The sequence below is a fragment of the Lagenorhynchus albirostris genome, chromosome 20, assembly GCF_949774975.1.
Source record: "Lagenorhynchus albirostris chromosome 20, mLagAlb1.1, whole genome shotgun sequence".
Taxonomy (NCBI): Eukaryota; Metazoa; Chordata; class Mammalia; order Artiodactyla; family Delphinidae; genus Lagenorhynchus; species Lagenorhynchus albirostris.
In genome coordinates, this window is record NC_083114.1 from 14870799 (window position 1) to 14897569 (window position 26771).

At 38.1% G+C, this 26771-nt stretch overlaps 1 protein-coding gene across 1 annotated transcript in view; it reads right to left on the bottom strand.

Annotated features, from left to right (window-relative positions):
* EFCAB5 (EF-hand calcium binding domain 5) overlaps positions 1-26771 on the bottom strand; it is a 78323-nt gene that overhangs the window by 32615 nt on the left and 18937 nt on the right. The window contains exons 5-9 of the mRNA XM_060134899.1: positions 24344-24499; positions 7770-7869; positions 3090-4013; positions 1620-1697; positions 1428-1520 (exon numbers count right to left, since the gene is read on the bottom strand). Of these exons, the coding sequence (XP_059990882.1) occupies positions 1428-1520; positions 1620-1697; positions 3090-4013; positions 7770-7869; positions 24344-24499 (1351 nt within the window). The remainder of the gene's footprint in view (positions 1-1427; positions 1521-1619; positions 1698-3089; positions 4014-7769; positions 7870-24343; positions 24500-26771) is intronic.

The window sequence follows — 26771 nt, forward strand, 5'->3', positions numbered from 1 at the left end:
GTTACACAGAGAAGAACAGGGCTGAGAGGCAAAGAGACACTGTCCTGCTGCTATTATTGAGCTCTTGGATTCAGCTGTGCCTGAAGCCAGCTGCAGTCTGGACTCACTAGTTAAATAAGTCTGTAAATATCACCACTACCACCTCTCCCCCAAAGAGTCTTGACTAATATATTTATCTTGAAGCTCAATGTTATAATATGAAGGATATTTCATGAAAAAGCCCAGTGATTTATGTTTGATTTATTAACTAATTCAATCGTTCATGCCCTTATGCTTCCCATATGAGATTTGACGTGACTTAAAAAGGATCACCCATGCAACTGTTAAAATGGTAAAGCAAAACTGAGATAAAGAAGTAAGACCAGGGGAAGAGGAACATGAATTAGCAGGCAACAAGAGCTTAATCAATGCCATGTAATTCCATGAAATATTTGGAGGATAGAAATTTGTTATTTGATCCATGCTTAAATGAGAAAAAAATTACAGATAGGTGGAAAATATCTTGATCTTATAAGTTCTACTACTTGTTAATGAAAGGTAAAATGATAAAATAGTACTTGTTGGGATAATTGTTGTTAAAGACATGGTTTACTGAGAGCTAACATCTACTCTTTATTGTCTCTGTTGAGTAGATCTTCCTTTGTAAGTCTTCAAAAACAAGATAGATCCTCACCTGCCTCGCATATTTGGATGTGGAACTACCAGGGAGAGGAATAGCTGGAATGATTTCTATTTTTCTAATATCTAACATCTGATTCCCTTTGTATACCTTGATGATAGCTTCAAAGTGGTTTCAGGGCCATTTAACAGTAAAAAGAAAAAGAAAATTGGATACGGCCCTCTGTAGCCGCAGGTTCTGCATCTGTGGATTCAACTGTGGATCAAAAATATTCAGAAAAAAAATTTCCAGAAAGTTCCAAAAAAGCAAAACTTGAATTTGCCACATACTGGCAACCATTTACATAGCATTCACATTGTATTTATAACTATTTACATAGTGTTTACATTGTATTAGGTATTAAACGTAATCTAGAGATGATTTAAAGTATATGGGAAGATGTGCACTGGTTATATGCAAATACTATTCCATTTTACATAAGGGACTTGAGCATCCCTGAATATTGGTATTCATGGGGGGAGCTCTGGGGGGTGGTTTCCATGGAAAAAACCCCTGCAGGTACTGAGGGACAACTGTATTAATGCATATGTGTTAAAGAGCATTCATCAATAGCACTGCATGTACACTACCACCCAAAACAGTCATCTTGAATATGTTTAGATCCATCAGCTCAGGGACACAATAATGCAAGTATCACTCTGCCATTGTGCCTTGGCTAAGTCCAGTCCTTATCATCGTGTACCACAGTAAATTAAGTTCATCAATTAGAGTGCCATCTATTCTTCCTGGTTTTGTTGTTAACATGTACCTGTGAACCTGGAGTTACCATAGATTAAGTTTGCCTGTTCCTCCTCTTCACATTTGGCATACTTCGTGTTCCAGTTACAAGTCAAAAGTTCACCTATAAAATACACGTTCCATAATATAGCCAGCGTAACTTCACTTTCATAATGGTTTTGCTCTAGAGTATGAATGAAAGGAGGATTAAATGAGAAGTTACCTGACCATGATTTTCCTTCTATTTTTTGGGACTTGGGTTCACAGGATTTGTCTCTCTGAACTTCCTTTTTTTCAGTTTCTAAAAGGTACAAAATAAAATGCCTATGAGTTGGACATTATATATTCTATTATATATTCTAAAGTTAATAAATGAGAGAAATGCCTTGCATATAGAACACAAAAACTTTCTTTCAGGTCCTTTCCTATATATGCTGTATCATAATGGTATCACTTAATAACTTTAGTTGTTGGGAGCAGCTCTGTGACAAAGGCTATTTGTTGTACCCAAATTTTGCCATGCAAATTAAGGGCTATATTTCCTAGCCTCCCTGGCAGCTAGGTGTCACTATATGCCTAAATTCCGACCAATGAGTTGTGACGGGAAATGATGTAATACCTATCCTTTCTCCTCACCTGGTGGTCAGAATGTGGACATTCTGGTGAGCTATCTTGGACCATGTGGTTGGAGGAGACACAAGACAGAAAGAGCTTGAGCCTCTGCTGATTTCATGGGGCTGAGCTGTCATATAAATTTTGACTTTTACATGAGAAACAAAGAAACTCCTGTCTTGTTTAGACATTGTTATTTTGTTTTGCTTTTGTTTGGTTTTTTAGACACTGTTATTTTAGATCACTGTTACAGATAGTCAAAATTAAGTCCTCACTAATAATACATCTGACTGAATAGAAACTTCACTAACTTTTTAAGCTGTATCCCTACTATGCAGGGAGAGCCAGAAATTAGCAGTCTTATTTCATGGAGAAATAAATATAATGCTGAAAAAAATGAAAGATTTAAAATTAGTTAATGTTAGTGTAGAATCTAGAACATAGGTTACCCATCTCTTAGGAGTTTTAAATAATAATTTTCTTTGGGACTGTAGAACTTTAGAATTAAAAAATTATGCCTAACTGAGGTCTTAAGTGGCATTGAGATTGGTTCTCTAAAAGATTAGAATTCTTCAACAAAAAGGGCATAAATTGGCATAGGCAATTCAGAGGAAAAGTCTTCTTCAGAATAAATATTTGAAATGTGGGGTGCTTTCAGTCTTAAATATGACCTCCAGAAACTCTTATATACAACTGAAAAAAGTGAGATACTTTTAAAATTTGAAATAAAAGAAATTTATTTCTTTTATTCTGATATCAGACACCACAGTTAAAATAAAAGGGCTTCTACTGCCTTTTCAGAGGTCCAATGAAAATTTCTACATGTAACATTACCAGATTTCTTCCTTACAAATGGGCTTCTAGTGTTAAAGCAATTCTAGGTAAATTGATAATAGAGACTTTCTGGTTTGCAGGTAATTGATTACTCAAGGTCTAGACTCATGTTGAGTAGCAAAATATATCTGAAGATTGCATGACCTTATATGTCAGGAAGAGATCCTAATTGAAATGAATATTTCCTGAAAGGACTTTAAAAACCACTCTACAAAGCAAGGAGCTGATGTAGAAGAACTATATATACCTGAAAGATGACCTTTTCTGCTTGATACTGAAATTTTCTCTTGCAGTTCAGGACTCATGAATAGTTGCTCTTCATAGATTTGCCCCTGAGTCCTTTCTTCCTGTGGAAGGATTTCAGTGTACTCAAAGGAAATAGCCTCCCTAGATTTTTCACTTTCTCTTAAGATACTACCTTTTCTTGATTGTGAAGTTGAGTCTATGTCCTCTTGTTTTTCTGGAATTGTCTCTATGGGTGGCTGTTGTTCTGCAGTTGACCCTCTGAGTGGTCCTTGTTCTACTACTGACTCTCTGTGTGCTCCTTGTTCTGCAACTGACCCTCTGTGTGGTCCCTGTTCTAATACTGACTCTCTATGTGGTCCCTGTTCCTCAGGTGACCCTCTGTGTGATCCTTGTCCTGTTGTTGACTCTTCATGCTGTCCTTGTGCTGTTACTGATTCTCTGTAAAGTCCTTGCTCTGCAGCTGGTTCAGTGTGGATTCCTGGTGGTTCTCCTTGTTCTGTTATTGACTCAATATGTGGTCTTTGTTCTATTATTAACTCTCTACTTGATCCTTGTTCTGGAGTTGACCCTGTGTAGGTTCCTCGTTTTGCTACTGATTCTTTGTTCAGTTCTTGCTCTCCAGTTGACTCTTCATCTTGTTCTTTGGTTGAAATTCTGTTTGGTTCTTGGTTTGCAGTTGTCCCTCTCTGCTGTTCTGGTGGGCTTTGTGGTAGTGTTGATTTTCTATGTTTATCATGTTTATGTTGATCTTCTGGATTTGCTAACAATTTACTCTGGCTTTTGCTAGCATGTTTTGTATGTTTGCTAGCATGTAATGTATTCATCTCTAAGAGTACTTTGTCAAAGTCTTCATAAATGTGCTTCTGATTATCCATGTCTCCCCAGAACTCAGGCAAGTCTATCTCTCCAAATTCAACAAATGGCCCTAACACAGAAAACAAAACATTTACCTAAACAATTGATCTTATAGTGTAGAATCAGAGCTAGTAAATTAATGTAAAAAAGCAATGGGCTGTGATGACCTAGATGGGTGGGATGGGAGGGGTGTGAGGGAGGACCAATAGGGAGGGAATATATGTATACGTATAGCTGATTCCCTTCATTACACAGCAGAAGCTAATACAACATTGTAAAGCAATTATACTCCAATTAAAAAAAAATCTATACGGGAAAAGAAACTGAAAAAGAATGGATTTATGTATATGTATAACTGAATCACTTTGCTGTACACCTGAAACTAACACAACATTGTAAATCAACTATACTCTATTATAAAATAAAAATTACAAAAAAGCAATCAGCACAGTGACTGTAATATAGACCTATTGCTTTAAATAAATATCAGTTACCTTTCCCAGCAACCCAATAAAAAACAAAAAGGTATCTAAAGGAACATAAAAGATGCTCACTACTGTAAATTAGAAATAATCCCTTCCTAAAAGGTATGGTTTTGGAAATGAACATGATTCTTCTTTTGCTACTAGGAGAGTTGCTTAGACTTCCAAGGCAAATAGAATTTATCCTCTACTCTTAGTCCTCCCACAGTAAGCATAGCATAGGGCTGAGGAAAGCGACAAATGTCTTTCACCTCATATACCTTTTCAGTATCTGCAATACCAAAATGAGAGCAAAGTTCTATGATAATCTTTCACTGAGCTATATTTTTCCAATATTCATTTTCTCTCCCTTCCCTCTTCCCTCTCTTTCTTCTTCATTCCTCAATTCTTTTTCTCCACAACTTATGTGGACACCTGGTTCAGAATTCTAGGGAAAGATTGGATAGCACTCATGAGAATCCCACTGTTAAACAACAAAACAACCCTTATATCCAGGACTACAGAAAATGGGACTCATGCCACAAGATTGTACCCCTTCCTCCCAAAACAGTTAGTATTTAAGTTCTAAAACTGTGATTCCCACAATTTTCAGGATACTCTATGTACATTATCCATAGATTTTTAAGTATCCAAGTAATAAATTTTCACACAAGTAAAATATTCACTTTCTTTGGAAAACTCATCCATTCAAAGACCTTCTCTTTAAAAAATAAAAATATAAATCACAATCCTTTTGTTTTGGGAGTAATATAAAAAAGATATTTTACTGTATAAGTACAGTAGAGGTGTACAAGTAAAAGTGCTTGAGAGAGAGAGGTGTGGCCAAGAGGCCAGATTAGGAAGACCACGAGGTCACCTCCTTCCTTGGGCACACCAAAATTACAACTATTTACAGAGTGACTATCCAGGAAATCAGAAAAGATTTTCTGCAACTAAAGACATAAAGAAGGAACCACTATGAGACAGGCAGGAGGGGCAGAGATGTGGTATAATCAAGACCCACACCCTTGGGTAGGTGACCCACAAACAAGAGGATAATTACAATTGCAGAGGTTCTCTGCAAGGAGCAAGGGGTCTAACTCCCACATCAGGATCCTAGACTGGAGGTCCTGCCCCAGAACATCTGGCTTTGAAGGGCAGCAGGGCCCTTAAAGACTGGTACCTGGAAACTATAAGACATTGATGAAAGAAATTGAAGATGACACAAATGGAAAGATACACTGTGCTTATGGACTGAAAGAATCAATATTGTTAAAATGACTATATTACCCAAGGCAATCTACAGATTCAGTGCAATCTCTATCAAAACAACAATGGCATTTTTCACAGAACTAGGACAAATAATACTGAAATTTTTATAGAAACACAAAAGACCCTGAATAGCCAAAATAAACTTGAGAAAGAAGAATCTGGAGCTATCGCACACCCTGATTTCAAAATTACAGGGAATTCCCTGAGGTTTGGTGGTTAGAACGTTGCACTTTCACTGCCAAGACCATGGGTTCAATCCCTGGGCAGGGAACTAAGATCCCACAAGTCGTGCAGTGTGGCCAAAAAAAACCCCCAAAACCCAAACAAACAAACAAACAAAAGCTATGGTAATCAAAACAGTATGGTACTGGCACAAAACTGGCATGTAGATCAATGGAACAGAATAGAGAGACCAGAAATCAACCCACACTTATATCGTCAATTAATCTACAACAAAGAAGGCAAGAGTATACAATGGGGAAAGACAGTCTCTTCAATAAATGGTGTTTGGAAAACTAGACAGCTACATGCAAAAGAATCAAGCTGAATTACTTTCTCACACCATGTACAAAAATAAAATTAAAATGGATTAAAGACTTAAATTTAAGACCTGAATCCAATTAAACTCCTAGAAGAAAACATTGGCAGTAGGCTCTTTGACATCTGCCTTAGTGATGTATTTTTGGATATGTCTCCTTAGGCAAGGGAAACAAAAGCAAAAATAAACAAATGGAACAGCATCAAACTAAAAAGCTTTGGCACAGCAAAGGAAACTATCAACAAAACAAAAAGACAGCCTAATGAATGGGGAAAGATAGTTATAAATGATATATCTGCTAAAGGGTTAATATCCAAAATGAAGAAGACATACAAACCAACATCAAAAAAACAACCTGATTAAAAAATGGACAGAGGACCTGAACAGACTTTTTTCCCGGAGAAGATGTACAGATGGCCTACAGATACATGAAAGATGCTCAACGTCACACTAATCATCAGGGAAATGCAAATCAAAACCACAATGAGGGCTTCCCTGGTGGCGCAGTGGTTGAGAGTCTGCCTGCCGATGCAGGGGACACGGGTTCGCGCCCCGGTCCGGGAAGATCCCACATGCCGCGGATCGGCTGGGCCCGTGAGCCATGGCTGCTGAGCCTGCGCGTCCGGAGCCTGTGCTCCGCAACGGGAGAGGCCACAACAGTGAGAGGCCCGCGTAAAAAAATAAAAATAAAAAAAATAAAAAAAAACCCACAATGAGATATCACCTCATACCTGTCAGAATGGCTATCATCAAAAAGACAACAAATAATAAGTGCTGGCAAAGATATGGAGAAAAGGGAACCCTTGTGCACTGTTGGTGGTATTGTAAATTGATGCAGCCACTATGGAAAACAGTATGGATATTCCTCAAAAAATTAAAAGTAGAACTGCCATATGACCCAGAGAACAAATGGGTGGTTGCCAGAAGGGTTTGAGGTGTGGGTGAAACAGGTGAAGTGAATTAAAAGGCACAAACCTCCAGTTATATAATAAATAAGTCACAGGGATGTAATATGCAGCATAAAGAATATGGTCAATCATATTATGATAAGTTTGTAGGGGGATAGATTGTTACTAGACTCATCACGGTGATTATTTCCTAATACATGAAAATGTCAAATCATTATGTAGTACATTTGAAACTAACATAATATTGTACATCAACTATATTTCAATTAAAAATGCTTGGGAGAAGGAAACATTTTTCTTAGAAACTTTAGAATTCTAAGTTGGACATTAAAACTGGAATTACCACTACCAACTTAATTTCCAAAACATTCAGATTGTCACTAAAGCACCCCTTCATTTGACTGAATTTAAAATTGAATTCTAGCTGAGCTCTGACTTAACAACTTTTAGTATTACACCATAGTGAAAAATACATCTAGTTGTGATGAAGACTGAATTTTGTGTGGAATGAACAACTAGATAGAGCTATCATGATCTAAGGGAGATGTTATATGAAGGGATTCCATGGGGATAGAATGACCTTGTATTATCATTTCAGTGTACTGCATCACTCCAGCTTGAGCATGCTCCCTCTGGGTGGCACTTACATTGTCTTGGGTTTCGGAGTAAACCTCTGAGCACTTTTGAACTTTGGTCATAGAATGTTTCCAGCAAAGCCAATGTCCTCTGCCGATCCAAAAACCCCACCTAAGCAGAAAGTTGGCAATTAGTTGTTACAGGAGATTTGAAATTTTTATGTAGATGGAATATTGAAGATTTTATCATTACCACCAGCACCGTAATCATGTAAGTAAAAGCTGCAGAGTCAAAATCAGGAAAGTTATATCTTGCCTTTAAGCTTATACTCTACTTCCCCTTTCTGTAACACTTAGTAGCTGCATAAATACTTGTTGTTACTTACTTAATTGCTAAAACCAATATATAGTGTTCAGTTCTTATCTAATCTGACCTGAGTATGACATTCGGAACAATTAATTGCTTCTACTTGTTCTTTTTTTGCATTGTTTTTATTTCAAGAAAAATTTCAATTAGAGAAAAATATAGAAAATGATAAAACTAACACTTGTGTTCCCAACACCCAGAAATTATGTTTGTTAACATTTTATGTATGTACTTTAAATACTGATATAATACACGTTCCCTTGCTTTTATTTACTCAACACTGAGATATGATTCATGTATTTAAGGAAATATATTTTATTTCTTTAATTGATGCATGGTATTCTATAATATGAAAACATCCTAATTTTTAAAAACACCCCTCTATGGATCAGCATTTAGATTATTTCCAGTATTTTGATACCAAAATAATGTTGCAGCGGATATCCTTATATACATCTCTTTGTATACATATGTAAACATTTCCTTAGGGTAAATAAACAAAAGTGTAATTAACGGATTGTGTATAATGTGCATTTTCAACTTTAGTAGTTATTGCCAAATAGCTCTACAAAACACCTATACCAATTTACATTCTCACCAGCACTGAATGAGGATATAATTTCTCCATATCCATGCCAATATTTGATATTGTTAGAGTTTATAATCTGATGGATAAAAAATGGTATCTAATTATTTTAATTTGCATTGCCCTGATTATTAGTGAGATTAAATATATTACATTTTCATATGTTTATTATGTACTTGGGTTTCCTGATCAATGAATGGCTTTTTTTTTTAAGATTTTTTTGATGTGGACCATTTTTAAAGTCTTTATTGATTTTGTTACAATCTTGCTTCTGTTTTATGTTTTGTTTTTTTGGCCACGAGGCATGTGGGATCTTAGCTCCCTGACCAGTGATTGAACCCGTACCTCCTGCATTGGAAGGGGAAGTCTTAACCACTGGACGGCCAGGGAAGTCCCCCAGTGAACGGCTTTTTCTTGTCCTTTCCCATTTTTTCAGTTGGCATGAGTAGTCTGTTTCTTATTAACTTATAAATTTTTGATAATGATCATTCTGTTATCTATATAGCAAATAGTCTTTCTCAGTTTATCTTTATCAGTGTCAGTTAATCTCTTATTTACTTAACTTTTGGTGAGTTTAGCCATATCAATGTTCTAAATTTTGAAGTAGTCAAATGCATCAATCATTTCCTCTATGGTTTGTGCTTACTTGCTGTATTCTTTAGGAAGTATTACCTATACTGAGGTCAAAAGGCATGCTCTATATCTGCTTCTAAAACTTTAAAAATTTTGTTTTCCATATCTAGGTCTCTGATCAGATGGAACTTATTTTTCCTCATTAAGGAGACTGAAATCTAATTTTATTTTTTTTCCAATATGGAAGCCAATCATCCCAATATCATTTATTGATTAGTCCCTTCCCACTAGTTTACATCCATGTTATACACTAAATTCCCACATTCTCATGGGTCTGATGCCAGGTTCAATATTCTGTTAATATAGCTTTATTTTTATAAAGCAGGAAAATTCTCCCCAACTTGTTCTTCTTTTTAGAATTGTTTTTGCTATATTTGGACCTTCATTTTTCCATACAAGTTTTAAAAACTAAAGCTTTGAAAAATAACATAAAGTACACAAATAATAAGCGCATGGTTTTATGAATTATCACAGTATAAACATACACATGAGCTGTTTCTCAAAGGAGAATAGTTAACTTTAGTAGAAGGCATGGTTTTGCTCCAAAACTTGAGGGATCTACATTGTGATTCTACTATTGCAACTTGCGATAGCTTTCTAATTTGCTCTGTTCATTTCAAGTACTGTAGGGTCTTCTAGGTGATAAGGCACAAGATAAAGAAGAGGCTTTGTAATGCAGCCTAGAAAGCCTACAAGACCTTTTCTTGCTCTGGGACCCCCTTTGCCAGCTGATGGCTCAGTTAACACAAAAGAGCAGCACAGATTGATACAAATGTGGTAAAGGTTGTTCCTAAAATGTAAAAAGGTCCAATAAGCATTATGCTTCTTTCTTAGTGGTAGGTGGCACAGGATATGGCAATTTGCCCCGTATTTGAAACAGATATCCTGTCATGCTTCCACCTACTGGAAGCTAAAAATTTTACCAATGTAGAAAACACTGAATTTTTATGGTTTTTATCTTCCACACTCTGACACACATGGAACTTACCAAGGCATTTAGTGCTTCTTCCAGCTCATCCAATCCAATCACCACAATGGAAACCATCAAGGTGGTGAACTGTATGATGTTCTATGATATGTCAACACAATCAATGTCTCTGCATACTAAATTATGATAGAAAGAAAAAGAGCTGCCTTAGCCCTATGCCAAGGCAGTGAAAGGATACTGCTGTTCCTAATAGGTGAAATCAAGCTTCTTTTGTTGGTCCTTGCAAACTGCTCTAGAGAAAATAGTAGTTGCCAGATCAGTTGTTGTGAATGATGGATCTGTGTCAATTTGGTCCAAAAAAGGTTCCACATCTTGAATAGCAGCTGCAAATGGTGTTAGTGTAATCTACAAATATTCTTCAAGATCTACCTACCTTCTGCATAGGCAAAACAGAAGAACTAGATAAGAATGCTATTTTCTGAATCCTTCATATCACTAATATATTTTCATATCTAATCTTTGTGGAATTGTTTTTTTTTAATTTGTTTTTGTTATCCGTTTATTTTTTACCATTTTGGCAGGCAGAGAAAGTTCACCATGATAGCCTTCAGCCCCTAATTTGTGAGAACTCTGCTAGTTGCTATACATGTCTATTCCAGTTGTACATTCAAGAACCAGAAATAAATATAGCTAGGTCCCGCAGATTAACTGGGTCTATGATATAACCTTGGACCAAAACAGCATTTATCACCTGACATGCATAAGCCCTAACTTTAACCAATGGTCCACTGGGGCACTTTGGGATACCAGGGATTAGTGTTAACTTGGAGTCTGGTAATCTCTGAAAGTCTGGTGGGATATTTCCTTTTTTCCAATGCATATTCACCCTAGTAAAGGGCTACATACCCTTTGAGGAAGGCTTGAAGTAAGATCTAGACTATATGCTCATAGCAGAATTCTTCCTCAAGAAGGCCAGCCTCCACTTCAACCAAAGCCTTCTGGGTGTATCAACTGCTTGTCTACGAACTGGATAAGAAGCCAAAACTCTCCATTGTGGTGTCTCATCTCATGTTTCTGGCCCCACAGTTAGAGCTTTTCGGTAAATAGTTCTAGTAATAATTTAGTAGATATCCTACCTATGTAATTCCTAAGAAAATCATGATCACTACAGAAAATCTATGAGTCAAAACATTCATATGGCCACTTTAATTTCTGCTGTTCATTGTGGTAATTCCAATCATACGTTCAGGAACTAGGTAAAAAACCACAGTATGAGTCATAGACAAATAAGGCCTATTATAATATGGCCTTTAACCTTGGGCATTAAGTCAAAATACCATTTATCTATGATATTAACTTTGACCAGTAGACTCTAACTCTGGTAGTTAAATGCCACTTGTCTTCTAGGAATCCCATCAGTTCATTGAAACCAGAAAGCCCACTTCAATGCCACTATCTCCTACCATCATTCCCAACCTACAGAGGACAGCTACCTCTGTAGGGATGTTAGTGCTCCCGTCATTAAGGGATTTCTCAGGGATTGTCACCTGGGCACTCTTGGGGAATAGGATGAAGGTAAATATGGGTAGGCTACCTATTAGAAATCAACTTTGTCAATTTTACAAGCCTTTGGATTTATTCCTTTATAGCATGCCATGAAGGCTCTAGCATCTCAATCTCATTGAATGCAGGCTGTATTTGAGTCAAGGTTATAGTTAATCTACCAAGAAAACTGTTAAAACCATTTCCAAGATACTAAAAATATTACTGCTTAGCAAATCTTCTAAGTATAATGATATTGATAAATCTGGGCTAATCCAAAGTTATATCCATCCTCCTAAGTCTAAAAGGTTTATAATCAGGAATTCTCTGCCGGCCCAGTGGTTAGGACTTTACCTTCCACTGCAGGGGGCATGGATCCTTCCACTGCAGGGGGCACGGGTGTGATCCCTGGTTGGGAACTAAGATCCCACATGCCACGTGACGTGGCCAAAAAAAAATTGTTATAATCAATTCCCACACATGTTCCCCAAGTTTCTGCTGCTATGAATTAGCAAAAACTTGCTATTCTCCTGGAATACTAACAATCACCTTTCTCTACAGATTTGACTAGTCCTCTTGGGGCATGCTGAGATCTGACTTTCGGGTCTAAAGGCAATGGATGATACACAGGTGGGCCTTAAGGAAAATAGCTAATTGCCCCAAGTGATGTTATAGGTTCTGTAAGGAAAGAAAAGCTTATATCCTCAAAAAAAGGAGAGAAGGGATTGCTTTTGCTGCCAAGGGAGTCTTTAGGGAGGTTTGTGGCACAAGTCTCAGCTTCCATCCAAATGTAACCATTCCAAGTCTCAGGATCTCTCTATTTTCCAAGCAATGTGCTGACTTTCACATGAGAGACTTATGAATTTGGCTTATGTTTTCATTCTGTCCCATTAAACTTGAGGGCTGATTTATTAAAATCTATATCTGCTCTGAAGCTACAAGAAATAGAGATTCCTTTAGAGTCATCATGGACATTTTCTGGTTTTGTGACTGCAACTTGAGCTGAGCATTTAAAGCCCTGAGCTTGTCTTTTACTTTCTATAATCTCTCCAATACAGTGAGATGAAGCTCAACCACCGACAGCCCTTGTAGTCAGCACTATTACAATTATGATAAAATGCAGCAGCCACTTGGTGTCTTAAAGCCCAAGGCACTTCATCCCAAGCAACCATAAGTGGTCGTTTAAAATTTTTTTCATTGAGGAATAATAAATATGCAATAAAGGGTATACATCTTAAATGTTCAGCAGAATAAATGTTTACCTATCTATATACTGTGTAAACATTACTCAGATAAAGATATAGAACATTTTTATCATCACTAGAAGGCTCCTTCATGGTTTCTGTTAGTCAATAATTCTCCCAAAGGTAGTTATTATTCTGATATTTATCACTATAGATTAGTTTATCTGTTATTGAATTTCATATAATTGGAGTTATATATGACATTTTGTGTCTTTTTTTGTTCAACATTTTATCTGTGAATGTTATTCATGTTTCATTTGACTGTAATTCTTTTTTCATTGCTACACAATATTCTACTGTATGAATACATATATGAAATTTTATTTAATCATTTTATTGTTTATGTACATTTGTATTGTTTTTAGTTTTTGACTATTATGAACATTTTTTTGGTCAATTTCAATGAAACATAATTTACATCCAGTAAAATGCATCAATTTAAAGTGTACAGGGCTTCCCTGGTGGTGCAGTGGTTGAGAGTCCGCCTGCCGATGCAGGGGACACGGGTTCATGCCCCGGTCTGGGGAGATCCCACATGCCGCGGAGCGGCTGGGCCCGTGAGCCATGGCTGCTGAGCCTGCGCGTCCAGAGCCTGTGCTCTGCAATGGGAGAGGCCACAACAGTGAGAGGCCCGTGTATCGCAAAAATAAAATAAAATAAAATAAAAATAAAGTATACAGTTCAGGGACTTCCCTGGCAGTCCAGTGGTTAAGACTTCGCCTTCCAATGCAGGGGATGCAGGTTGGATCCCTGGTCGGGGAGCAAGGTCCCATATGCCTTGAGGTCAAAAAACCAAAATATAGACCAGAAGCAATAATGTAACAAATTCAATAAAGACTTTTAAAACGGTCCACGTCAAAAAAAATCTTTAAAAACAGTGTACAGTTTAATGAGTTTTGATAGTGTATACACCCAAGTAACTACCACCACAATGAAGAGAAAGAACATTTTCATGAAACCGAAAGTTCTCTCGTGCCACTTTGCAATCAGTCCCCTCTACTCATGGCCCCAGAAAACTACCAATCTGCTTTCTACTGTTGTAGACTAGTTTTCTGTGTTTTAGATTTTCATATAATGAAATCATGTAGTGTGTTCTCTTCTGTGACTGCCTTCTTTCACTTAGCATAATTTTTTTTTTTTTTTTTTTTTTTGCGGTACGAGGGCCTCTCACTGTTGTGGCCCCTCCCGTTGCGGAGCACAGACTCCGGACGCGCAGGCTCAGCGGCCATGGCTCACGGGCCCAGCCGCTCCGCGGCATGTGGGATCTTCCCGGATCGGGGCACGAACCCGCGTCCCCTGCATCGGCAGGCGGACTCTCAACCACTGCGCCACCAAGGAAGCCCCATAATATTTTAAAAATTCCTCAACGTTATAATATATATGAGTAGTTATTCTCTTTCATTGATGAGTAGTAATTCCACTGTGCGGCTATACTACCGTGTGTTTATCCACAAGTTATGGACCTCTGGGTTGTTTCCAGTTTCGAGCTGTTACGAATGAGGCTGTTAAGAACATTAAATATGTCTTTGGGTATACATATGTTCAGGTTTCTCTCATTCCATTTTATTTCTCCTAGGTAAATATCTCGGAGTGGAATTGCTGGTTGATGGGTCATATGGTAAGTATATGTTTAACTTTTTAAGAAACCACCAAACTGGGAATTCCCTGGATGTCCAATGGTTAGGACTCCCAGTGCTTTCACTGCCGAGGGCACGGGTTCAATCCCTCGTCGGGGAACTAAAATCCTGCAAGCTGTGTGGTGTGGACAAAAAAAAAGAAAGAAAGAAAGAAACCACCAAACTGTTTTCCAAAGTGGTTGTTCCATTTCTATCAGCAATGTATGAGAATGCTGGTTGCTCTACATCTTTACCAACACTTGGTATTGTCAGGCTTTTTAATTTTAGTTACTCTAGTGGGTGTAATTTTTATCTCATAGTGGTTTTAATTTGCATTTCTCTATGACTATTGACACTGAACATATCTGCATGTGCTTACTGGACATACATATATCTTCTTTCCTGAAAGTTAAAAATAAAATCCATGGCATTTTGATTAGATTGTTTCATTAAGTTGTAGGAGTCCTCTATGCACTCTGGACACACAACTTTTGTCATTAAATCTATTGTAAATATTTTATCCCAGTCTATAGCTGTCTTTTCATTTCCTCAATAGTGTCTTTCAGAGAACAGAATTTTAAATTTGGTGAAGTCCATTTTATCAAATATTCCTTTAAGGTTCATGTTTTCTTCTGGAAGTTTGTGATTTTAAACATTTAGGTCTAAAGGCAATTTCAAGCTTATTTTTATGTTTGGTGTGAGGCAAAGCTTGGAGTACAACTTGCCCCCCCCACCCCAAAGTCGGTAGCCAGTTTTTCCAGCACCATGTGTTGAAAAGATTATCCTAGGAACCTCTGTTGAAAATCAACTGACCACGTACATGTGGTTACATTTCTTGCTATTTGGTTCCACTGATCTATTTGTCTGTTCTCACGCCAATACCATGCTGTTTTGATTTCTGTAGATATATACTAAATCCTTAAATCAGCTAGTGTAAATTTTCCAACTTTGTTCTTTTTCAAAATTATTTTGGCTACTCTGCATCCTTTGAAATTCATGAACATTTTAAAATTAGCCTTGTCAATTTCTATAAATAAGCTTACTAGGATTTGGATTGGAATTGTGCTGAATTTATAGATCAATTTGGGAACTGACTAAACACAGTGAGTCTTTTGATTCATGAGTATGGTCTCTGAGAGAAATGAGGACTGGTCTCTTCAATGAATTAGGTTTTTTATTTCTCTCAGTAATGTTCGGTAGTTTTCAGTCTATGGGTATTGTATATACTTTGTTCAATTTATCTGTATTTCATGTGTGTGATTTAGGCATTTAAAATTTTCATTTTCCAATTGCTCATTGCTAGTATATAGACATACAATTGATCTGTATGTATTGACCTTATGTCCTGAAGCCTTACTAAATTCATGTATATGTTCTAGTGAATTCAATTTTTATATCCCTTAGGATTTTCTACATAGAAGATCATGTAATCTTGAATTAAGAGGATTTCTTTTTCTTTTCATGCCTATTTCACTGGCTAGTACCTCCACTACAATGTTAAATAAAAGGGGTGAGGATGGACATCCTTGCCTTGTCCCTGATATAAGGAAGAAATCATTAATTTTTTCACCATTAAGTATAACTGTAGGCTTTCCATGGATGCTCCTTAACATTTTGAAAAAAATTCTATTTCTAGTTTGCTGAGAGGTTTTTAAAAAAAATCATGAATGTGTGTTGAATTTGGTCAGATGGCCATATAGTTTTTCTTTTTTTAGTTTCTTAATATGGTTAATTGCCTTGATTGAATTTTGAATATTAAACCAATCTTACATCCCTGGATTACACTCCACTTGATCTTAATATATTACTTGTTTAATATATTGCTGAACTAATTTGCTAAAATTAACTTAAAGATATTTGTATCTTGCTCATGGAAGATATTAGCCTACAGGTTTTTTTTTTTCCTTGAGATAATTTTGTCTGGCTTTTATATCAGAATAATCATGGTCACATAAAATGAGTTGGAAAATGTTCTCGCTTCTATTTTCTGGAAGACTTTGTGTGGGTCTGGAATTATTTCTTCCTTAAATGTTTGCTAGGACTCAGCAGTAAAGCCTCTTGGCCTGGAGTTTTGTTTGTGGAAAGGTTTTTAATGACATTAATTTCTTTATACATATGAGAGTATCTAGGTTTTCTATTTCTTTTCGAGATAGACTTGGTAATTTGTGTCTGTCAGAGAATTTGTCCACTCAATCTAAGTGGCAAATTTATTGGCATAAAGTTGTTCATAATGTTCCCTCATTGTCTTTTTATTTTATTAAAAAATTTTTTTCTTTTAATATTTTTGGGCCATGCCACACGGCATGAGGGGTCTTAGTTCTCTGACCAGGGATTGAATCCATAACTCCTGCAGTGGAAGGGCGGAGTCTTCTTATTTATTTTCTTCCTTCCTTCCTTCCTTCCTTCCTCCCTCCCTCCCTCCCTTCCTTCCTTTTTTTGTTGGCTGCGTCTGGTCTTAGTTGAGGCACGCGGGATCTTTCTTTGCTGCATGCGGTCTTCCCTCTAGTTGTGGCGCAGGCTCTTCTAATTGTGGCGTGCAGGTTTTCTCTCCCTAGTTGTGGTGCATTGACTCCACAGCGCATGGGATCTGTGGTTTGCAGCACGTGGGCTCTCTAGTTGAGGCACGCAGGCTCAGTAGTTGTGGCACAGGCTTAGTTGCCCCGTGGCATGTGGGATCCCAGTTCCCCGAATACCAGGGATTGAACCCGCATCCCCGGCATTGGAAGGCGGATTCTTTACCATTGGACCACCAGGGAAGTCCTGGAAGGGCAGAGTCTTAACCACTGGACTGCCAGGAAAGTCCCCCCCCGCCCCATTGTCTTTCCGTTGCGGAGCACAGGCTCTGGACGCGCAGGCTCAACAGCCATGGCTCACGGGCCCAGCCGCTCCGCGGCATGTGGGATTTTCCTGGACCGGGGCACGAACCCATGTCCCCTGCATCGGCAGGCGGACTCTCAACCACTGCGCCACCAGGGAAGCCCCCGCCCACTTTTTGACTGGGTTGTTGTTTTTTTGATATTGAGCTGCATGAACTGTTTGGAGATTAATTCTTTGTCCGTTGCTTCGTTTGCAAATATTTTCCCACATTCTGAGGGTTATCTTTTTGTCTTGTTTATGGTTTCCTTTCTTGTGCAAAAGCTTTAAGTTTAATTAGGACCCATTTGTTTATTTTAGACTGATCTTATTTTCTTATATAAGCACTCAAAGCTATAAATTTCTAAGCACTTCTTTAGTGGCATTTCTCTAATTTTATTACATTGTGTTTTACTTATCACTCAGTTTCAAATATTTCCTAATTTCTCCTGTGATTTTTTTTTCCTCATGGGTTATTTAGAAGTGTTTCTAAATATTTGGGGATTTTCCAACTATCTTTCTCTTATTGATTTCTAACTTAATTCTGCTGTAGTCAAAGAGCATACACAGTGTGATTTTTTTTTTTTTTTTTTTTTTGGCGGTACGAGGGCCTCTCACTGTTGTGGCCTCTCCCGTTGCGGAGCACAGGCTCCGGATGCGCAGGCTCAGCAGCCATGGCTCACGGGCCCAGCTGCTCCACGGCACGTGGGATCTTCCCGGACCGGGGCACGAACCGGCGTCCCCTGCATCGGCAGGCGGACTCCCAACCACTGCGCCACCAGGGAAGCCCTACAGTGTGATTTTAATTCTTTTAAATTTATCAAGATCTGTTTCATGGTATAGCATGTGATCATCTTTGTGAATGTTTCAAGTGCAACTGAAAAGTATGTTTTTCTGCAGTTGTTGAGTTGAATGATCTATAACACTCAAAGTCAAGTTGGTTGACAGCATTTTTGAAGTATTTTATACCCTCGCTGATTTTCTGTCTACTTGTTCTATCAACTGCTAAGAAAGTAGTGTTTAATTCTCCAATTGTAATTGCAGTTCTGTCATATTTTGCTTCATGTACTCTGAAACTCTATTAGGTGTATAGACAATTAGAATTATTATGTCTTCTTATCAAATTGACCCCTTTATCATTATACTGTAGCCCTCTTAATCCTTGGTAATACTCCTGTTCTGAAGGCTCCTTTGTCTTATACTAAAGTAGCCGAAAGATTTATCTTTTTCCATACCTTTACTTTTAAACTATTTGTATCTTTATATTGGTTTTATCCAGCTTCACAATCTCTGTCTTTAGACTGCAGTGTTTAGTCCATATTCATTTAAGTAATTATCACTATGGTTAGCTTTAAATAGACCATCTTGCTACTTGGGTTTTTTGTTTGTTTTTGTCCCATTTCTTCTTTCTTCTTTCTTCTTCCTTCTTCTTCTTCTTTCTCTTCCCCTTCCCCTTCCCCTTCTCCTCCTTCTTTCTTCTTCTTTCTTCTTCTTCTCCTCCTTCTTCTTCTTCTTTCTTCTTCTTTTTCTTCTTTCTTCTTCTTCTTTCTTCTTCTTCTTCTTCTTCTTCCTCTTCTTCCTCTTCCTCTTCTTCTTCCTCTTCTTCTTTCTCCTTCTCCTTCTTCTCCTCCTTCTCCTTCTTCTTCTTCTCCTCCTCCTTCTTCTTCTTCCTCTTTCTCTCCTTCTTTTCCTGCCTTTTTAAAAAATGAATTTATTTATTTATTTTTGGTTGTGTTGGGTCTTCGTTGCTGCGCGTGGGCTTTCTCTAGTTGAGGAGAGCGGGGGCTACTCTTTGTTGCGGTGCGCGGGCTTCTTGTTGCGGTGGCAGTGCAGGGGCTCTAGGCTTGCAGGCTTTAGTAGTTGTGGCACACAGCCTCAGTAATTTTGGCTTTCAGGCTCAATAGTTGTGGCACATGGGCTTAGTTGCTCCATGGCATGTGGGATCTTCCCGGACCAGGGCTCGAACCCGTGTCCCCTGCATTGGCAGGCAAATTCTTAACCACTGCACCACCAGGGAAGTCCCGTTCCTGCCTTCTTTTGATTATATTTTAATATTCCACGTTATTGCCACAATTGGTTTAATAGCTATACCTCTCTTTTTTCTAGTAATTGCTCTAAAATTTAACATTATGCATCTTTATCTTATCACAGTCTACTTTCAAATAATATTATATACTTTATGCCTAATGTAAGAAACTTATTTCTATTTTCTCCCATCCATTATTTTTGCTATTGTTGTCATACATTTCACTTCTACATATATTGTAAACTTCACAATACATTATTAGTTTTGCTTCAAAGAGTAAATGATCATTTAAATAACATTTTAAATGAGGAGAAAAGTCTTTTATAACCACTCAGGAATTTTCTTTTTCTCTCTCGCTGCTTCAGTTTGGATAGTTTCTATTGCTATGCCCTTATGTTTACTAATATTTTCTTCTTCAGTGTCTGATTTCATGCTAATCTTATGTAGTAAAGTTTTAATTTCACATATATATATTTTTTATCTCTAGGGGTTTAATTTGGAACATGGCTGGTTGAAACAAGAAGCTAGTGGATGGCACTGTGGATTCAAGATCCTGGTTAACACTTAAAAGATCATTGCTCCTCACTCAACAAAGCATGGCGCTCTCTCTCTCTCTCTCTCTCTCTCTCTCTATATATATATATATATATAAAAAATATATATATGTATTTTTAAATTAATTAATTTATCTATTTTGGGCTGCATTGGGTCCTAATTGCTGCATGTGGGCTTCTCATTGTGGTGGCTTCTCTTGTTGCGGAGCACGGTCTCTAGTTGCGTGGACTTCAGTAGTTGTGGCTCACTGGTTTCAGTAGTTGTGGCTAACGGGCTCTGGAGCACAGGCTCAGTAGTTGTGGCACACGGGCTTAGTTGCTCTACAGCATGTGGGATCTTCCCAGACCAGGGCTCAAACCCGTGTCCCCCTGCATTGGCAGGAGGATTCTTAACCACTGTGCTACCAGGGAAGCCCCAATATATATTTTTAATAGCATCCTCTGACTAAGAAGTAGTATTGCTTTTTTTTTTTTAATGCTGTACCTAATTCTGAAAACTTCAACTGAATAAATATCTCAGAGGAGAATTTCTGCCTTTAAGGACCACTCTGAATGGTGGATTCTGAGCCTCATTCCAGTTAACCACATGTCTTGTTATAAACATTTCTCTACGCTCATGTAGCTATAGATATACAAACATGTGTACCAATGTATATGTACATTTTTGTTTGCTTTACAAAAATGGGATTTTATTACATACATTTCTCCATCTTTTACTTTTTTTTACTCATTAATAATATATAAAAATCCTCCAACTCAGCTGGTGTAGATCTATTCAATTTGTATAAAGGCTGCATGATATTCCAAGATGTAGATGTACCCTCATTTAAAAAACATTTCCCGGGCTTCCCTGGTGGCGCAGTCGTTGAGACTCCGCCTGCCGATGCAGGGGACACAGGTTCGTGCCCAGGTCCGAGAGGATCCCACATGCCGCGGAGCGGCTGGGCCCGTGAACCATGGCCGCTGAGCCTGCGCGTCTGGAGCCTGTGCTCCGCAACAGGAGAGGCCACAACAGTGAGAGGCCCGCGTACCGCAAAAAAAAAAAACCATTTCCCTACAGATAAACATTCCCTTTATCTATCCCTCTCTCTCTCTTTTTCGTGTGTAAACAGTGCCATAGGAATCATCCTTGTATGTGTATTTTCTATCTACTGGTGCTTTTATTTCTTTGGGATAAAAATTTCAGGAATGGGATCACTTGGTTGAAGGATGTGTATAATTTTTAGTTAAATAGTTATATCCAGATTGCTTTACAAAGATACTATACTATTAAATTTTCACCAGGAATGTGTGAGAAAATGCCTTTCCTCTATCCCTACCAGCAATAGGTATTATCATTTTGTTTTATTTATTTATTTTTGGTATTGTAATTTTAAAATGTTTTTGCTCATCTGTTGAGTATGCAGTGATTCTACATATTCTATGTTCATATCCTTTGCCCATTTTTCTTTGGGGGCTTACACAGTGTCCTACCATCAAATAAAGGGGCAATTAGTTCAGTGCCAGTAGTACTTGTTGATTCTGACCATATGGAGTTCGTCCCACTGAATCATTTGGAAGTGGACCTTTTTTTTTTTTTTTTTTGGTGTTTTTTGTTAATGCCCATGGTTCTCCTTGTCCCAACTTCAAGTGTTGGACACTTCCTGGGGGTACTTCCAGAACTTTTACTGTCATCTCTGCACACCCACCCCCTTTACACACAGGTATTTAGGAACACTCATTATCTTTCCTCTAGCCACAGGAGTGGGACTACCCTCAGGCTCATCCACCTAGACCCCTCCTTCTGCAGTGGCTAACCTTCCTCTTTAGTGCCATGTTGCATTCAGGACTTCTCAATGAAGCTTGCAGTCTCTGAGCTACACCCAGGAAATGATGCATAATGATCATTATGCATAATGATGCCCTGGTGTTCTTAAATTTCTCCTCAACCTACTTGGAATTTCTAAGTGTCTATAATGTTGCCTTCAACATACAACCCTGGTTGGGGTATAAGGGTGTAATATCAAATATTAACTCTGACTTAGGGATCCAGGCAACCCCTAAGCAGTAGTCACAACCCCTCCAACCTCCTTCTCCCATCAGCTGGTCACAACTTCCCACTGACAGAAAAAGTGCTTTGATGTCATATTTTGCATTCGTCTTCACCCTATGATTCTCCATTCTTTCTCAAGATCCCAGTATTTTCAATTGAAAGTAGAGGCTTTTGAACTCTTGTCTCAGCTCCTCATTGAAAATTTTCAGAAACTCAATTAACTTCTTTGCTCTAGACTGTATCTACCTTCCATCGAAGATCAGCACATAACTATTGTTTGAACGATGGGAAGAAAAGCAAAAAGCATAAGCAAACCTGAGTTATTCTTCTAAATATTATCCCACTGTGTGGGATATCCCACTATGTGAGGTAATGTTTTGTACTGCACATGAGTTGGTATTAAGTTGGCCAACAGAGAATAGTTGTTCTCCAGGCATTTGTCAGGGAGTAAAATCTTGACCCATGTTACCCAATATTTATTATTAGCTCTGTTAAAAGAAACAATTTTCAAGGATTGCCTGAAAAACACACAGACATTTCAGATTTTATAAAATATATTCCTGACAAGCCAAATTAGTAGGTATCTGAGAACCTAGACTGTAATGCATTGGCTCCTTTAAGAACTGCTTTTTCTGAATTGCGGTCAGGTGTGGTATCATTTACCTACAGGTAAGGTGGTTTTAAGAAACTGTTCTGGGCTTCCCTGGTGGTGCAGTGGTTAAGAATCCACCTGCCAATGCAGGGCACACAGGTTCGAGCCCTGGTCCGCGAAGATACCACATGCCACAGAGCAACAAAGGCTGTGTGCACAACTACTGAGCCTGCGCTCTAGAGCCCGCAAGCCACAACTACTGAGCCCTCGTGCCACAACTACTGAAGCCCATGTGCCTAGAGCCCGTGCTCCACAACAAGCCACCGCAATGAGAAGCCTACGCACTGCAACGAAGAGTAGCCCCCACTCACTGTGACTAGAGAAAGTCCGCGCACAGCAACGAAGACCCAACGCAGCCATAAATTAATTAATTAATTAATTAAAAAGAAAAAGGGCTTCCCTGGTGGCGCAGTGGTTGGGAGTCCGCCTGCCTTTGCAGTGGACACAGGTTCGTGCCCCGGTCCGGGAGGATCCCACATGCCGCGGAGCGGCTGGGCCCGTGAGCCATGGCCGCTGAGCCTGCGCATCCGGAGCCTGTGCCCCGCAACGGGAGAGGCCACAACAGTGAGAGGCCCGTGTACCGCAAGGAAAAAAAAAAAAAAGGAAAGAAACTGTTCTAATAAAGTCATTTTTTCACTTATTGTACGTCCAGCATAAAGATGTTCACTTCATCACTTAGGGCCCCTTTAATGGGTACTTCCAGAAGAAACTCCTGACTATACTTTTTATCCCAAATTTTTGCACTTCTTCTTAGCTCCAGTTTATATTTATCTTAAAAGCATTGTCAGTAGTGTGTTTCGTCATGTTTCCCTTTCACATTCACTACTAGGAAGATTAGATTCAGACCTGTAGACAACCAGAGCAAATATTTAGGTCATTCTGGTATGCATTTTGGGCTTTGTTCCCAGCTTCACTTAGTATCCTGCCTCTTATTTTTTTCTTCTTTCACCCTACTTTTAATCTATGTTATTCTGTTGTATTTTATCTATTCTTATAAGCTTCCTTAAATCTTTTCAGTAACATGGGGATACAAACAAATAAATATAAGGTTCATAAACAAATATATTTCAGTAAAGTTTGTATCTATTTTTGCAAATCCATTTGGTATCCTGGCACACTAATGCCTTCCCAAATCCTATTTCTAGAAATACTTTATGATATAAATGTTTCTTGTTTTTAAGAAGCAGAATAAAATGTGGTAGGCTTTCTATTCCCAGCAGCTCTTTTCTATCGGAAGCCACCAGCAAAGAGAGTAAGCAAAAACAATTCTAAGCAACCTGTTCTTAAGAATGGGAAAGAAACTTAGGGACAAGTTATAAATCATGAAATACAGTGCCACTCGAGCGGTAATCTGTGATGAGAAAGGCAGAAATTGAGAATAACATCTAGAATGTTATAGCAACTTGAGAAAGTAAATGATAATAAATCAGATTTGAATCTGATAATAAAACGTGAATTGTATTTTGTATGTCCTTTTTCCCTCCTAGTAATCCATTTTCATCAGTCCACAACAGGTTGGATATTAAAAACATCACCACCAACAACAACAACCTAAAAACGGGTCCTTCATAACAAATAGTCTGAGAAGCACTGCTTTAAGGGTCTTACCTTACCTTCCCATGGTCACAATGTAAGAAGAGTTCAGCAAACATCTGTCTCCGCATGTCAGTTTTTATAACCTCCCTGAATTCATCTGCACAGTGGCAAAGGTGCTTAAGGAGCTCCTCAAACATTTCACTTTTAAAGCCTGCAATGTGAGAATAGATGAACTGCGGAGAAAAAGAGGATAAATGATTGATTTAAAACCGTGCTCTTTACTTGGATTTTTTCCAAGGATTCAGTTGATGTGCATGAAATTATTGACTGCAATTTTTTCCATATCATTTGCTTGTCACTTAGATAAAGTATTTTCCTGTTAGTGTTATTATACAAGGTTATGCTGCAGAGAGAGGTGATCAATACAGCCCCCAACACCATATACAAGCGGGACTAGATATTTTTGGAACAATTTCCCTCTAGATCACATCAGTCTTATATGGGAGCAGTTTTAACCTCACAGTATGAAATAGCAGCAGTCATAAAATGTGGCCTATAAATGAATAGCTCTAAAAATTGAATGTAGTTTTTCTTTTGATGTAGGGGATATAAGAGCATGTGTGCTCCAAGACTGGCTACATTTAATTATTGGAGTGAAGGGATGGGGAGAGTGGGTGGTTTTTTTATCTTCTGAGTTTGCAATAAAGTATCCTTTGTCCATGATTTGTTTTTTCTTTTGAAAGTCTAGAATCTGAAAACACCTGTGCTCTTGGGCTATTCCTCTTGAGCCCTGTTGAATAGATTCCCAGAAGTGGGATTGCTTGCTTAGAAGGTAAACGCATCTGTACTTTTGGTAGGTTTTGACATCAGGCTTGTACCCTTTTGCACTCCCACCACTAATGAATGAGTGGCTGTTTCTCTTCAGCCTCATCATCAGTGTGTATTGCTTTCCACATTTCTGCTAATTTGATAGGTCAGGAACATTACAATCTTGATCTACACGTGACTGTAAGTATCTTGTGATAGAGAGCAGTGTATCAACCACTGGAAGAGTTTCTGAGTGAACTCCTCTTTAGGTGTTAGCCTACCTCACAAGTCAATGATTTCTTCCTCTGCCCCAAGCACAGTGGCAGTCAAATTTGTATTGAATGACCCTGCTTCCATAGCTAGAAATGATTAGGCCATGGGAGGATACTTATCCTAAACAAACTCATTCAGATTCTCTATACTGCGAATTGAGAATTAGGACTGGGGAATGGCCAATTGATCTCTGAGAGGGGCTGGACCTGTGAATGTAAACTTAAGATTTGTTGGGGGGCCAGATTTCTCCATGTGAACTAAGGATGCAGAATAAGTCTGTACACAGAGACAGATGAAACAAAAAGCAGAGAGAAGAGAGTCTTGATGTTCTCCAACTCCCTATTCCAGTCTCTTCCTGAAGCCAGAACAAATTCCTGCCCTTGCTTTCTGCACATTGCATTTTCAGCTACGTTAGCTCAGGTTGGTTCCTGTTTCTTACAATTAAAGAATAACAACTAATACAGTTTGTTTGAAATGGAACATTTTGTTGGCATATTTCATTGACATAATCTTTGAAATGAAGATTATAGTCGATATTTCACTTCCTCATTAATATCATATAGGCAAATTTAGGATGTATTATGTAAGAGAAATATTAGACTTGAATCCATGCTAATGAATCATAAACCATCATTCAACTGGCTTAGAGATCAAAAGAAGAAAATTTAAACAGAGCAAAGGAGCTTTTCTAAATATTTCATTTCCTTAACTGCCTAAACAACCTAATTGTCATTATTCTTGATGGATTAGTGAGCATAATTAATTCTTTTCTGTTACTTGGGAAGCAGAATAGTATACCGGTTAAGACCTCACATTTTGTCTGGGGTCAAATCCCAGTTCCCATATTTACTGGTTGAGTAACCTGGGATGAGTCGCTGGACTTCCCAGTTCCTTAATTTGTTCCCTAATAGCTATCACAGTCGCTATCTCACTGGGTCATGGAGAGGACCCTGTATATGTACAGAGTATAGGTATTTCATGCAATAAGTTCTCTGCAGCCATCGCTCTTGTCTCCTTTTGAACTAGGTAAGAAATTGATCAAGAAGGTTTTCTTTATAAAATAAAAGTCCTCTCAGCTGACATACGTATCTTAGAAGGAAAAACTCAATGAGATCAGTGGTTCTCAAAGTGTGGTCCCTTGAGAGCTTGTTAGAAATGCAAATTTGGGGACGCTACTCCAAACCTACTGAATCAGAAACTCTGGAGTGAGAACTAGAATCTGTTTTTAGAAGCCCTCTGGGTGATTCTTATGCTCAAACTCACTTAAGTTTGAATTAGATGGTCTAAGGCAACTGGTCCTAAGTATACCAGTATTCTAAGATCCTATTGTTCAATCCTTAATGACTTTTTGCTTGAATAGTAGGTACTTTTCTAAATTACTGATAAGGTAGAATTTCCAAATAATTGACATTTTCTGGCAATATT